At 41.7% G+C, this 14511-nt stretch overlaps 1 protein-coding gene across 2 annotated transcripts in view; it reads right to left on the bottom strand.

Moving 5' to 3' along the window:
* Positions 1-6291: 6291 nt before the first annotated feature.
* EDEM2 (ER degradation enhancing alpha-mannosidase like protein 2) overlaps positions 6292-14511 on the bottom strand; it is a 33714-nt gene continuing 25494 nt past the window's right edge. The window contains exons 9-11 of one of the 2 annotated variants that reach the window (XM_084888612.1): positions 12232-12376; positions 8801-8922; positions 6292-6860 (exon numbers count right to left, since the gene is read on the bottom strand). In XM_084888612.1, the coding sequence (XP_084744738.1) occupies positions 6360-6860; positions 8801-8922; positions 12232-12376 (768 nt within the window). In that variant the 3' untranslated portion in view covers positions 6292-6359. The remainder of the gene's footprint in view (positions 6861-8800; positions 8923-12231; positions 12377-14511) is intronic. The other variant, XM_084888613.1, reaches the window with a different exon arrangement.

The raw sequence follows: 14511 nt of genomic DNA on the forward strand, positions 1-14511 counted from the left end.
CTCAACAAAGAAGCATAAAATAGGGAGTTCAGAAACTAACAAATCGTCACAGCAAAATGGAATGTGTGCAATTATAAATAAAGGAATGTGGTCAATAAATGTCATTCATTCAATGAGTATTTATTGCACACTTGCTTTGAGCAGGCGCTGTCCGAAGACCAGAGATGAGTTTGTGAATGGCTTGTGCCTTCTGGGGCAGGGATCTAGATGACAACCAATTACACTTCTGACTCCAATCTACACAAGCATCATAACCTGAACAAGCTACTTAATGTTCTGAAGCCTTAACTTGCTTACTGTAAACGGAGAATAGAAGAGTATGCCTCAATGGATTGTTCTGCGTCATATATGAGACAATAGATACAAAGCACTCAACACAGGGCTTGGCACAAAGTCAGTACTATAAAATTAGCTATTATTGTAACATAATTTTTTTTATCACATAAGTTTCCTGTTCAAAAACATGTAAAATTCAAAGGCTTAAAGTGGCATCTTTAAGGCTCTACAATCTACACAAACCAGCTCTATCCCTAAGTATTCAACCCTAATTCCCACCGTGCCTCACCATACCCTCTATGTCCCTCGCAGACTGAAAGCCTTAGAGGCCTGTCTTCCCCGACTCCTGCAAACCCCACATTGTAAGACTAAGTTCCCGCCCTTTTCAGAACTCTGGAAGCATTTCTGGCCAGATTCTCACAATTTAACCCTGGCTCAAACCTTTTTAGTATTGTTTTGTAATTAATTCTAGTGGTTTCTTTCCTTCCTAGGTGGATTGCAGCTGAGAGAAAGATAAAGCAGTCAGATTTTTCTGTGAACACAGATAAAGTTCAAAATACATTCAAAGCCCCGTTTCCTTGAATTGTATCATTATTCCAATAATGTTGCATAGATTTGATCCCCTTTTTGAAATACTTCTTTGGAAACAATTCACAAAAATGTCTTTTACAAAGAAAGAAAAATTGAAGTAAAAGTCTTTGCCTCTGAGTCTTTATTACAATTCTTTGGAACCTCCTTAATGGTAATACATTTAATTCCTCTGGTGAATTCAAGTCTTGCAAATAGCCCAAAGGCCTTCTGAGTAGAGCTTGATAAATAGTGGATGATAACTACCATTTTACTGTGTTTTCTTTTTTTCCTTTTTGATGTTTTATTTGAAATAATTTTAGATTTACAGAAGAGTTGCAAGGATAGTACAGTCAGCTTCCCCAAATATTAACATCTTACATAACCATCGTTTTTAAATTTGTTTTTAAGCTGCAGCACAAGGAAGAGAAACCCCAGGTTGCTTGTTGTGTTTCTGTACTACAACGCAATCAATCAAGTGAGAACAAACTATGAAAAAAAGAGAACAGATTCCAATCAGGAATGAATGTCAAAAAGGGAAAAAGGGAACATCATTTCAAATGATTCTTAAGCATTAAAAAGATCATAAAAGAATATAGTGAAGAGATCAACCCAAGGACTTATATGCATGCCTATAAGCCTAATCAATGGACACAGACAACAGGGGGGTAAGGGCATGTATGGGGGGTTGAGGGAAGGGGTAATGGGGGAATAAGGGCACATATGTAATACCATAATCAATAAAGAAAATTTTAAAAAAAGAATATAGTGAACAATTTTGTGCCTATACATTTGAAAATCTAGATGGAATAGACACATTTTCAGAGGAAAACCACACCTAAATGGATATAAAAAGTTATAGGAAATTGGAATAATCCTATATCTATTTTAAAAATTGAATCTGTAATTTAGAAACCTTTCCACAAAGAAAACTCCTACATAGCTGTGAAATCTATCAAACTTTTTAAAAAAATATATTTTATTGATTTTTTACAGAGAGGAAGGGAGAGGGATAGAGTGCTAGAAACATCGATGAGAGAGAAACATCGATCAGCCACCTCCTGCACACCTCCCATCAGGCCTTTAGAGAGAAATAAGTTTCTGTTATTGATAAGCCACTCAGTTTATGGCACTTTGTCATACTCTGTTTCCCCAAAAATAAGACAGTGCCTTATATTATTTTTTTCTCCCAAAGTTGCGCTAGGTCTTATTTTCAGGGGATGTCTTATCTTTCCATGCGCTAGGTCTTATTTTCAGGGGATGTCTTATCTTTTCATGCGCTAGGTCTTATTTTCGGAGGATGTCTTATTTTCGGGGAAACACGGTAGTAGCTCAGGCAGACTAAGACATCATCCTAGTGTGTGTGAAACGGTATCTCATTGTGGTTTTCATTTGCACTTCCCTAATGACTGATGATGTTGAACATTTTTCATGTGCTTATTGGCCATCTGCTATACTTCTTTGGAGAAATGTCTATTTATCTCCTTTGACCATATTTTGATTGGGTTATCTTTTTATTGTTGAGTTGTAAGAATTCTTTATATATTCTGGATACTAGACCTGCATCATATATTTAATTTGCAAATATTTTCTTCCATCCTGTAGGTTGTCTTTTCACTTTATGATAGTCATTTGAAGCACAGAAGTTTTTAATTTTGAGGAAGTCCAATTTATCTGTTTTTCTTCATTTGCATATGCTTTAGGTGTCATCAAAGAAGGCATTGTCTAGTCCAAGGCACAAAAATTTATGCCTATGTTCTCTTCTAAGAATGTTATGGCTTTAGCTCCTATTTAAGCCTTTGATTTATTGAATTAAAATTTTAATATGGGGTCCAAATCTTTTGCAGGTAGATATCCAGTTGTCCACGGAATATTTGTTTAAAATACTATCATTCCCACCGAGACTGGTTTGGCTCAGTGCATAGAGCGTCGGCCTGTGGACTGAAAGGTCCCTGGTTCAATTCCAGTCGAGGGCATGTTCCTTGGTTGCAGGCACATTCCCAGTAGGGGGTGTGCAAGAGGCAGCTGATTGATGATTCTCTCTCATTGATGTTTCTAACTCTCTATCCCTCTCTCTTCCTCTGTAAAAAATCAATAAAATATATGTTTAAAATACTAGCATTACCTATTAGATTGCCTGGGCACTTTTTCCAAAAATCAATTGATCATAAATATAAGGATTTATTTCTGGACTCTCAATTCCATTCCATTACTTTTTATATCTAGCCTTATGCCAGAAGCAGTGTCTTGATTTTTGCAGCTTTTATATATATACTTTTTTTTTTTTTTTTTTTTTTTTTAGGGAAAGTGGAAGAGAGAGGGAAAGAGAGAAACATCGATTTTAGAGACACATTGACTGGTTGCCTCCTGCATGAGTCCCAACCAGGGCCTGGCCTGGAGAGTAGCCTGCAACCGAGATATGTGCCCTTGATCAGAATCGAACCCAGGACCCTTCAGTTCACAGGCCGACGCTCTATTCACTGAGTCAAACTGGCTAGGGCTATTAGTAATCTAAGTTTTTAAATCAGAATATGTGAATCGTACAACTTTGCACTTCTTCAAGATTGTTTTGGCTTCTGGTATGATTTCAGTCTTCTGGAACTTGTAGAGACTTGTTTTGTACCCTAACATGTGGTCTGTTTTTGTAATGCATTGAATTGGATTGCATTGAATTCCATGTGCACTTGAGAAGAACGTATATTCTGTAGCTATGGAGTGAGATGTTCTATAAATGTCATTTAAATCCATCTGATCCATTGTGTCTTTTAGAGTCACTGTTTCCTTGTTATTTTTTTTTATTTGGAAGATTTATCCACTGAAGTCAGAAGGGTGTTAAAGTCCTCTACTATCACTGTCTATCTCTCCCTTAAAGTCCTCCAGTGTGTGTGTGTGTGTGTGTGTGTGTGTATATATATATATATATATATATATATATATATATATATATATATATTTAGGTGCTCCTATATTGGGTGCACCAATATAAAGATTTACCAGGGTCATATCCTCTTGTTGGGTTGATCCCATTAGTATAATTAGTGATATTTATTGTCCTTGTGATGGCCTTTATTTTGAAGTCTATTGCATCAGATATGAGTATTGCCATCCCAGGTGTTTTGTGTTTTTTTCTATTTCCATTTGTGTGGAAATGTTGTTGTTTTACCATCCCTTCACTCTCATGCTGTGTCTTTTGTTGAGGTGGGTCTCTTGTAGACAGCATATATTTGGGTCATGTTTTTATATCCATTCAGTTATCCTATGCCTGTTGATTGGAGCATTTAGTCCATTTACATTTAAGGTTATTATTGGTAGGTACTTATAGCCATTTTAATTCTTTTAAAAATATATTTTTATTAATTTCAGAGAGGAAGACAGAGGGAGAAATAGAAACATCAATGGTGATAGAGAACCATTGATCAGCTGCCTCCTCCACATCTCCTGCTGGGGATTGAGCCTGCAACCCAGGTATGTGCCCTTGGCTGGAAACAAACCTGGGATCCTTCAGTCTGCAGGCCAACACTCTATCCACTGAGCCAAACTGGCTAGGACCCGTTTTAATTCTTTATGCCTAGGTTTCTCTCTATATATATTTCTTCTTCTCATCACAGCAGTCCTTTTAGCATTTCTTGCACTGCTGGTTTGATGGTGATAAACCCCTTTAGTAATTTTTTTTTTTTTTTTTTTTTTTTTAAGTCTGGGAAGCTCTATTTCACCATCTATTTTGAATGATAGCCTTGCTGGATATAGTAATCTTGGTTTCAGATTCTTGCTTTTCTTTTCTTTTTTCTTTTTCTAAAAATATATTTTTTATTGATTTCAGAAAGGAATGGAGATAGAAACATCAATGAGAGAGAATCATCGATTGGCTGCCTTCTCCATGCCCCACAATGAGAATTGAGCCTGCAACCCAGGCATGTGCCCTTGACTGGAATCGAACCTGAGACCCTTCCATCCACAGGCTGACGCTCTATCCACTGAACCAAACCAGCCAGGGCAGATCCTTGCTTTTCATTACCTTGAATACTTCATGCCATATACTACAGGCCTGTAGTTTCTGATGAGAAATCAGCTGGAAGCCTTATAGAAACTCCTTTGTAGATAAGAAATAGCTTTCTTTTGCTGCTTTAAGATTCTCTCTTTGTCTTTTAATTTTTAGCATTTTAATTACAATGCATCTAGGAATGGGCCTGTTTGGGTTCTTCTTGCTTGGGACTCTCTGTGCCTCCTGAACTTGTGTGACTTTCCTTCACCAAGTTACAGATGTTTTCTGCTATTATTTCTTCCAACACATTTTCTATCCCTTGCTCACGTTTTCCCCCTTCTGGCATTCCTATTATGCAAATATTGTTACATTTCATGTTGTCCCACAGCTCCCTTAAGCTGTCCTCCTGTTTTTTAATTGTTTTTTCTTTTTGGTTCTGATTGAATGATCTTTTTTCTGTCTTCTAATTCACTGATCCAATCCTTGGCTTCCCATACTCTGCTGTGTATTCCTCCCATTGTATTCTTTATTAGAGGTATGTCATTCTTCATAGTTAACTCTTTTCTTATACTGTTGAGCATTTTTGCCATTCATTATTCTGAACTCTGACAGGTTACATACTGTATGATACTCTGGAAAAGGCAAAACTATGGGGATATTAAAAAGATGTTATTTCCAGGGATTGGGAGAAGAAGGGGATAAACAGGTAGAGCACAAAGGATCTTTAGGGCAGTAAAACTATTTTGAATCTTTTTTTAATTTGAAACACGTTCCTTCTAAGTGACCTAGTGTGGGTATAAATAAGGTTGGCCATGAACTGACTCCCTTTGAAGTCAGGTAATGAGTACATGGGGTTTATTATCCTATTGTCTCTACTTTTGCTAACTGTAAATTTTCTATAATTAAGATTTAAAATCTCACTTCCCGAGGCTTTCTTTAACCACCTTATCTAAGGTAGATTAACTCTGCCCATGATTTTCTAGCACAGCATCCTATTTTCTTTGTAGCACTTACCATGATGGTATTTTATATATTTCTACTTTATTTCTTTCCACTAGAATTTAGTCTCCATGAGAATAAAAACTTTCTGCCTTGTTCACTGCTGAACTGTAGGGCTGAGGCTGGCACACAACGGTGCTCAGTAAATCTCTGTTGCATAGAAGGATAGATGGAGAGGTGGCAGAACTAAAGGACAGAAGCACATGCTGGGGCAAGAACTAATGCAGGAATACACTTATAATAACACCCTCAGCAACAATACCAGGAAAGGGGAACCTTGAGAGGAGGGGAGATTCAATTATCAACCCCTGGGGTCTTTGGAGCCAGGAGACTTCAGGTTTAATTGTTTCTCCAACTGTATGAGAAAAATAAACTCCATTTTTTATTTTTATTTATTTATTTTTTTAGTCATGAACTCTTTCTTTGAATGAAATCTTGTGAAACACAATATGTAAAATAGAAACACATGATAGTTAAAAGCAGATTTATTATTCTAGTCTAGTTTCAAAAACGCAACAAGAAAATCATCCAGTGGTTACGAGGAATCCAAAAACACCTGTCCCAGTAATGCCAACTTCGAGGTAAAGGGCTGACTAGGGCAGCTGAGAAGTGGGATTCTCCGCTTGGCAGGCTTCTTCTCCCTCACTCCATCGTGGTTTTCGGGTGAGGAGAATGTTCCTGGCCTTGCTGGGGGTTCCCATGGCCCTGAGCTCTTCGTTGTTTTCTGGAATCTTGATCTGCCCTGTTTGAGAGAGTAGAATTCCTTCATCAATCCCTCCACTTCCCACTGCTCTTCCTTCAGCCTCCGGCAGCAGTGCAGGGCGGCAGGGTCAATGGGGTGTGCTTCTGTGTTGAAGATGTAGCCCCCGGCCCCCAGGATGCATTCCCCATAGGGGGTGATCACCGCATCGAAGGTGGAGCCGTTGTTGTGAATGAAGTTGGTTGGGTCAAACAGAAGGTAGAGGTATTTCACAGTCTCGGCCAGGAAGAAAGACTCCATGCGGTTGTCAAGCTTGTGGTCTCGCAGATCCTTGATCTGCCACGAGGGAGAGGAGAAGAAGTCAGAAGAACATTCCAGTGTAGCAGAAAGGGTCAGGGGACCCCGTTTGGGATTCCTGGCCTGCCGCTAAACAGCTGAGGGCCTGTGGGCAAATTATCACCACAACTTCCAACTGGGCTTCCTGCTTCCATCCTTACTCTTCTAAAGTATATTTATGTCACAAGTCTTACCTATCACTCATCCACAGAAAACCTCCAGTTGATCCCTCATTTCACAGAGACTAAAAAGCAAAGGACAGAGCCTAACAGGTCCTTGCTGGTCTGGCCCCTCCCCACCCTGGCCACTCTGTCCCTTGCTCTTGCAAGTCCAGCCACAAGGCCCTTCTGTTCTGTGAGCCAACAAGCGCACTCCCAGGCCAGGTTCTTTCAATCTGGAGTGCTCTTCCTTCAGACATCCTCACAGCCTGCTCCCCCACTTCTTTCCAGCCTCCGCTCAAATGCTCCCTCTTCAGAAAGGTCTTCCTTGATCCCTATCTGACCTGACAATTCCTATTTCCTTTACCATACCCTTTTGTGACTATAAACACAGATCTAATGATCCCCTTTAATGACACTGTAGAAACATAGCATCAGTTACTTAGCTAATCGTCTTAATGGCATTAGAGTGGCCACCAGGTTTTTGCTGTTATAAACAACTAATTAGGAGTCTTATAAAGAAAATTTCATACTGAGTTTATGCCATAGATGTTAGTAAGTTTACTTGCTGCAAACATTTATTTCTAGCTTCTCGGAATTAGTAATACATTTTTTAAACAACAACAACAAAAAAGTAACTAAAATACGAACTTAAAGTACCAGGAATTATTATTCTCTTGTCTGTTTGACAAAGGCCAAGCAGTCAGATGCCTGTTCACATCATTCACTTTGGAAGACCTCCAAAGGGCTTCATTTTCGTGGAAATAAGTTAAGCATTCCTAAAAGGCCCCAATGGGTTTATCCACTTTGGCTTTTCACACGATACAACACACTGGAAACTAAAACAAACCCATTGCTTTACTCTCTCTCTCTCTCTCTCTCTCTCTCTCTCTCTCTCTCTCGCTATATATATATATATATATATATATATATATATATATATGTGTGTGTGTGTGTGTGTGTGTGTGTGTGTGTGTGTGTGTGTGTATCTATATATATCTTGTTTTTAAACATATGTACTTATGTTCTGCTTATAGAATACAATCACATACAATTTTGAAAAAGACAGTTTGTTTGTTTTTAATCCCTCATCCTAAAAAAAACAAAAAACAAAACCTCTGTAGGCTTTTTGGTGAATTTTCTTCCAGACTATTTTCTTACACATCTGGTTTCGAAATGTCTGTCATGACTATTTACATCTTGCCTGCTGGGCCCTCTAAGGATGTGACATGGCTCTCACTCTTGACCCTTTCAGCGCATTCTCCACAGTGATCTTTCTAAAATAAAATCAGGCTGTGTCACTGCTTCGCTGTAAATCCTACCAAGGCTTTCCATTCCCGGCAGAACAACGGCCGAACTCCTCCCAGGGCTTACACAAGCCCTTCGCGATCCGGGAAGCGGCCTACCGGCACCTCTGGGACACGGCCTCCTCCCACTTCCTTCTTGCTCACTCCAGCCCAGCCACAATGGCCTTCTTTCTGTCTCCCTCCTTTCTCTCTCATTCATAGTTTTCCTATAAAATGTTACCCAGGGCTGTGTGTGTGTGTGTCTGTGTGTGTGTGTGTGTGTGTGTTTTGTTTTGTTTTTCACTATAACCCTCAGCCTAGCACAGTGCCTGACCTATGAAAAGACATTCGATAAAATATCTGTGAGACTAGTAAGGTCGTTTCATTAAGGATCTAAATATACGGGCCTCCGAATTTTCCCGACGTTCCACCCTTAGAGAGGATCTTTAAGAGCAGGGGGACATTTCCCAGTTCTTGAAACCATGGAAACACTTACTGTTGCAAATCCACATTCCACCTTGCTGATTTTTTCAATGGACTCCACGGCATCCCTTCCAAGGTCTAGGAGGGTGGGATCCCCCGTAGCACGGTAGAGGTACATGGCGCTCTCAATGAGTTCTGCAAAATCCGATGCAAACCCTTCTCAGCCAGCGGCTGATGGAGGAAGGCCCGGGCCCACTCCATACCTTGTCTACGGGCCCCCACTGGGAGGAACGGGGAGAACTCACTCAGCGCTGAGTTTCCAGAGCTTATTGGCCCAGAAGCCTGAGGCTTAGTGGAGACCAGACCAAGGAAGAAACAGGCAGCCAGTCTCTGGGACAAAGGAAGTGGCAGAGACAGCTGCCTCTCGCCCAGTGCCTGTTGCCTTACTCAGTATCTCCGGCGCCTTCCTTAGTAATAGAATCCCTAATTTCTGCCAAGTCCATGGCTGCCAAGACTAACAACCATTCCCAGCAGCCAGGTGTGGGGCTAGGGCTGCTGATACCATTGAGAACCATAGATAAGACCAGAACATGAAAGAGAAATATTTCTATCTTAATGAAGTGACTATATTATTTTTTGTGCTTTTTTTTTTTCTTCCCTCCCCCCCGCCCCCCATCATAGCCCAACCTGATCCTAAAACTTAAAGAGCATGGGCTTATCATTACAAGGCCCTTTCTGAGATGGGATGGAACAAAACAGAAAGGCCAACATACTCAAGAGCCAATCTTCAATCTCGTGAGAATGCAGCCATCAGTTCACCATGCTCAGAACAAGGCAACAGTCTTGCCCTAGTCTATTCAACTGGGATTGGATGTTCACACATGGGCCCCATCTGAAGATAATAATTAACCAACTGGAGTTGGTCCAAATGAGAATATTGTTCTGGAGGAAAGAAAACCCAGGAAAATGTGCTTATTGCTTTCAAATATCTGGAGAGCTTTTATGGAAATGCAAGCCTTGCCTTCTAGGGTGGCGCCAGTGGGTGGAAACTACTATTCGGCGGATTGTTCTACTTCTTTACCTGCCTTCTCTCAGAGAGGAAAGCTCTCCTTCCTAGACCAACCTCTCTTCCTGATTATGCCTTCCCTGTTTCCTCCTTGATCAGCACTTTCCTCTCTTCTGGTTTATTACTGCAAACTCTTTTCTTTTTTTTTTCAGAGAAAAGATCTCTGCCTATCTCCTCAGATTCTCCTTTTCCCTCCTTTACCCCACAATCGCTAATCTAACTGCTCATTTTAAGACAGACTGTGTCCACTGGTAGGTGAACACACTATGTGTGTTCAAGGGAAGAAACCAGAGTGCTGTTCTGGGAAGTCTTCCCGTCTGCTTCCAGCAGCTGGCTGGGCCAGTGCTCCCGGCCAGGCAGTGGCTTTCTCTCCCTCACACATGGGCCTACATTCGCTAGTAATTGCTTTAATTTCCTGCATACGCAGCCAATTCTCTAGAGTCTAGACTCTAGAAGATGGTGACAGCTCAAAGGTGAGATTTGAATTTGGAGTGGGAGGGAACTGCCCCAGAGGCCTTTAAGCTAGGCCAGTGGTCATTAGCCAACAGAGCCAAATACCAACAGTACAACGATTGAAATTTCTTTTGAGAGCCAAATTTTTAAAACTTAAACTTCTTCTGATGCCACTTCTTCAAAACAGACTCGCCCAGGCCGTGGTATTTTGTGGAAGAGCCACACTCAAGGGCCAAAAAGCCGCATGTGGCTCGCGAGCCACAGTTTGCCGACCACAGGGCTAGGCTCTGTGTGTCAACAGCTGCTGATCAGATACAAGTACCAGAGCATAACGCCAAGACCGGTTTGGCTCAATGGATAGAGCGTTGGCTTGGGGACTGAAAGGTCCCGGGTTCGATTCCAGTCAAGGGCATGTACCTTGGTTGTGGGCATATCCCTGGTAGGGGGTGTGCAAGAGGCAGCTGATCGATGTCTATCTCTCATCGATGTTTCTAACTCTCTATCTCTCTCCCTTCCTCTCTGTACAAAATCAATAAAATATATTTAAAAGAACAAAACAAACAAACAAAAAAAAAAAAACAAAACAAAAAAAACACACAAACAAGTACCAGAGCATAAGGCACCGGCTAATCTAATTTTAGAGTAGTACCCTATCTCCCATTTTCTATGCTTTGTGGTAGGAAGAATGATTGGGTTAAGTCATTCCTGGATTCCTGAGGAATGACTTAACTCACTACTTACAGAGGTAACAGGTTGCCTCTGTAAGTAGTGAGCTCCCTGCCACTGGCGGTAACCACACAAAGACTATATCACCACTTCACACAGGGGATTTCAACTAGAAGACCTCTCAGGTTCTCTCTAACCCTAAAAACTCATATTTAGCCCCAAACTGACTTCATTTTATCTAGAACACTGGAAAGGATACCTTCTGAGAGTTTCCTCTTTTTAAAAAAAGCCATGTGAATATATGCATGAGAAATACCAAGAACAGCAGCCTCCAAGGAGTCAAAAGCTGCTCATTTGCTCTTCCCACTGGCTGTGTTACTCCCACTCCTGTTCCCTCACCACAACTCTCACAACAAAGCCAACGGGGTAGAGAAGGGCAGAGCAGGCAGAAGCCACTAGAAGGCTGTTGCATAGCTAAAGAGCATTCAAGTGGGAAGGTGCAAAAAGTCCAGGACAGTGGTCAGGTAACCGGTTTTGGGGTGGAGATGACCATGTGTGCTGACTAAGCTTCCTTCCTCTGTCCCCTGTTCCCTGTTCCTCCTTGTGACGTTGAATTTTCCTGCAGTGAATCAGAGAATCGGATTTTCCTCTCCTTCTCGGCTTCATCTTAATTTCTGAGCTGCAAGTGAGGCGGTAGATGAGACCAGATGATTCATTCTTACCTAAGTCCATTCCGTTTCTTACTATGGCACTATCGTTTATCTGACCCACTGACTTAAGGAAGTTGGCCTACACTTCTGAAATCTTGATGGCAGGAACTCGAAAGGAGTCAACCGGGCTTTTTCCGTCTCACTCACTTGCTCCGGTTTGAAAGATCATTAAGATGTAGTTAGGACAGGGAACATAATAAATTCTAAATAGCCTCAAAAATTAAAAACTGTTATGGAAAATAACTCTTCTACTAACACAGTACTCCTTAATGAATAATGTTACTTTCAATGAATTGGTATTAAAGTGCTCACTTCCACACAAAAAAAGGAAAAGAAAAAAGATGTAGTTAGGAAACCTGGGTTCCAGTTCTCGCTCCTATACTCACAGCCTTGGGCAATCCATTTCAAACCCCCGGGCCTCAGTCCTCTTATGCAAAAAGATGAGGATAAATGGTTCCTAGCAAGAAAACCACCCAGAGCCACTGGAAGCATCAGATGGGGGGCACCGAGGGGGAAAAGGTCTTGTGAAGACTCGGAGGCACGTTAGCTTCTGAAGACACGAGGACATGGGGCCGAGAGCCCAGCCCGACGGCCAGAGACGCTGCTCACCCGGCCGGAGTGGGTAGCCCTCGCGCTTCTCCACGGTGTACCCCTGGGGAATGTTGTAGAACTCGGGGAGCCCCCCAAACTGCTTCCACACGGTGTAGTAGTTCAGGAAGGTCCTCATGGCGTTGTCAATGTCCCCGATGAGACTCTGCAGGAGACAGCCACCAGGTATAACACCCCACCACGTCAGGGAAAAGGAAAGTAACAGTTTTAGAGCCACAAAGGCCTGCGGTCAAACCCCGGGCTGGCCATTTACTCACGCCGACCAGATACCCTCTCTGAGCCTAATCTGTAAGATACACAATGTAATGTATCTCACACATTGTGGGGAGGGACGGAGGTTGTACACAAAGACCCTGACTGCCACTATGTGCTAAGTCAATGCTGGACTGAACAGTTTTTAAGTAGGTAAGTCCCATCCTACACCCCAGCATATAACCATTTTGTATCAGTCTGTAAACATAAGCAAATATGTGTGAGTATATATTATTTCCCCCACATTTAATATAGCTGATCAGATTGTTCTGCAGTTCCCTTTATTCATTTAACAATATATCTTGATCTTTTCCACTAAGTACATAAAGAGCTCCCTCCTCCTATTGCATAGAATTCCACTGTTTGGACCATAATTTAATTAGCTCCTTATGAATAAGCAGTTGACTTGGTTCTAATCTTTTGCTATATCAACGCTGCAATAAATAACTCTGAGCATATGTCACCTCAAACTTATACAAAGTGTATCTGGCCGAAACCGGTTTGTCTCAGTGGATAGAGCGTCGGCCTGCAGACTGAAAAGTCCCAGGTTCGATTCCGGTCAAGGGCATGTACCTTGGTTGCGGGCACATCCCCAGTGGGGGGTGTGCAGGAGGCAGCTTGTCAATGTTTCTCTCTCATTGATGGTTCTAGCTCTCTGTCCCTCTCTCTTCCTCTCTGTAAAAAAATCAATGAAATATATTTTTTTTAAAAAAGAAGTTTCAATACCTGTATCAATTTAAAACAAAAACAAAGTGTATCTGTAAAATAAACTTCCAGAATTAGGATTGCTGGATCAGAGAATACATGCATTTGTAATTTTACTAGCTGTTACTAAGCAGCTGTTAATATTCACATAAGCTCACAGGTAAACAGCTGACCTTTTAAAATATATATACAATTTTTGAAATTATATACATACATATATATACATATTTTAATTGATTTCAGAGAGGAAAGTAGAGGGGGAGAGAGATAGAAACATCTATGATGCGAGAAAAATCATTGATTGGCTGCCTCCTGCACGCCTCCCACTGGGGATCAAGCCCAAAATCCAGGCCTGTGCCCTGACTGGGAATTGAACCATGACCTCCTGGTTCATAGATAGATGCTCAGCCACTGAGTCACGCTGCCTGGGCCAGCTGACCTTCCTGAGGTCTCCACTGGATATCTCAGGGATAGGACAAACTTGACTTTTCCCAAGCAAGATCTTGGTTCCCTCACTTTTCCACAAAGTTGTTTTTCTACTCCTGCATCTTTTCTGTCTAGTTAATGGCACCAGCGTCTACTGAGTTACTCCAGCCAGGAACCAGACGGTTGTCCTTGACTCCTCCTTAGCCTCACCCCACATCCATTCCGTCAGCAATTCCTGCCAATTCCATCTCCCAAAACATCAAGATCTTTCTCTTTATCTCTGGAGCCACCACTTAGTCTGGTCACCAGCAGACCAGACTGTGATGACCTCAAAAGCCTCCTCCCAGCACTTGTGCCCTTGCCCTTTCCCTCCCCCTGCCCCCAAGGCAGCCAGAGCAGCCCTTACCGCACACGCCAGACCTCGGGGCTTCCCACAGGCGCAGCGGAGAACTGAGGTGACGCACCGTGGTCCTTAAGGCCCTGCAGTCAGGTCACTGCTGACCTTCCATCCAGTGATCTTTTCCTCCCCTAGACTGTGGCCCCATTGCTTTTCTTTGTTCCTGATAAACACCCAACTCTTTCCTGCCTCAGGACCTTCACACACGATATTTCCTCCCCCTGGAACAACGTTCCCCGCCCCAAGTTCTTCAAGGATTTAATTCTTTCAGGCTCTAATATCATCACATCTGAGAGGCTTTCTTATCTAAAGTTGGTCCCCATCCAATATTCTATTTTAGCCTCTAATTTGTTTCCTTCATTTGCAATTTATTATTTTATCTATTTATCTGTTTTACATGTTTTGTTTTGTTTTTGTGTCTCGCCCCATAAACTTCATTAAGGGGCCTGGAACACAGAGGGCATTCAAATATTTGATGAGTAAGTGAATAAACAAATTTA

Source organism: Pipistrellus hanaki, assembly GCF_964339955.1.
Source record: "Pipistrellus hanaki genome assembly, chromosome: 6".
In the NCBI taxonomy this organism is placed as follows: Eukaryota; Metazoa; Chordata; class Mammalia; order Chiroptera; family Vespertilionidae; genus Pipistrellus; species Pipistrellus hanaki.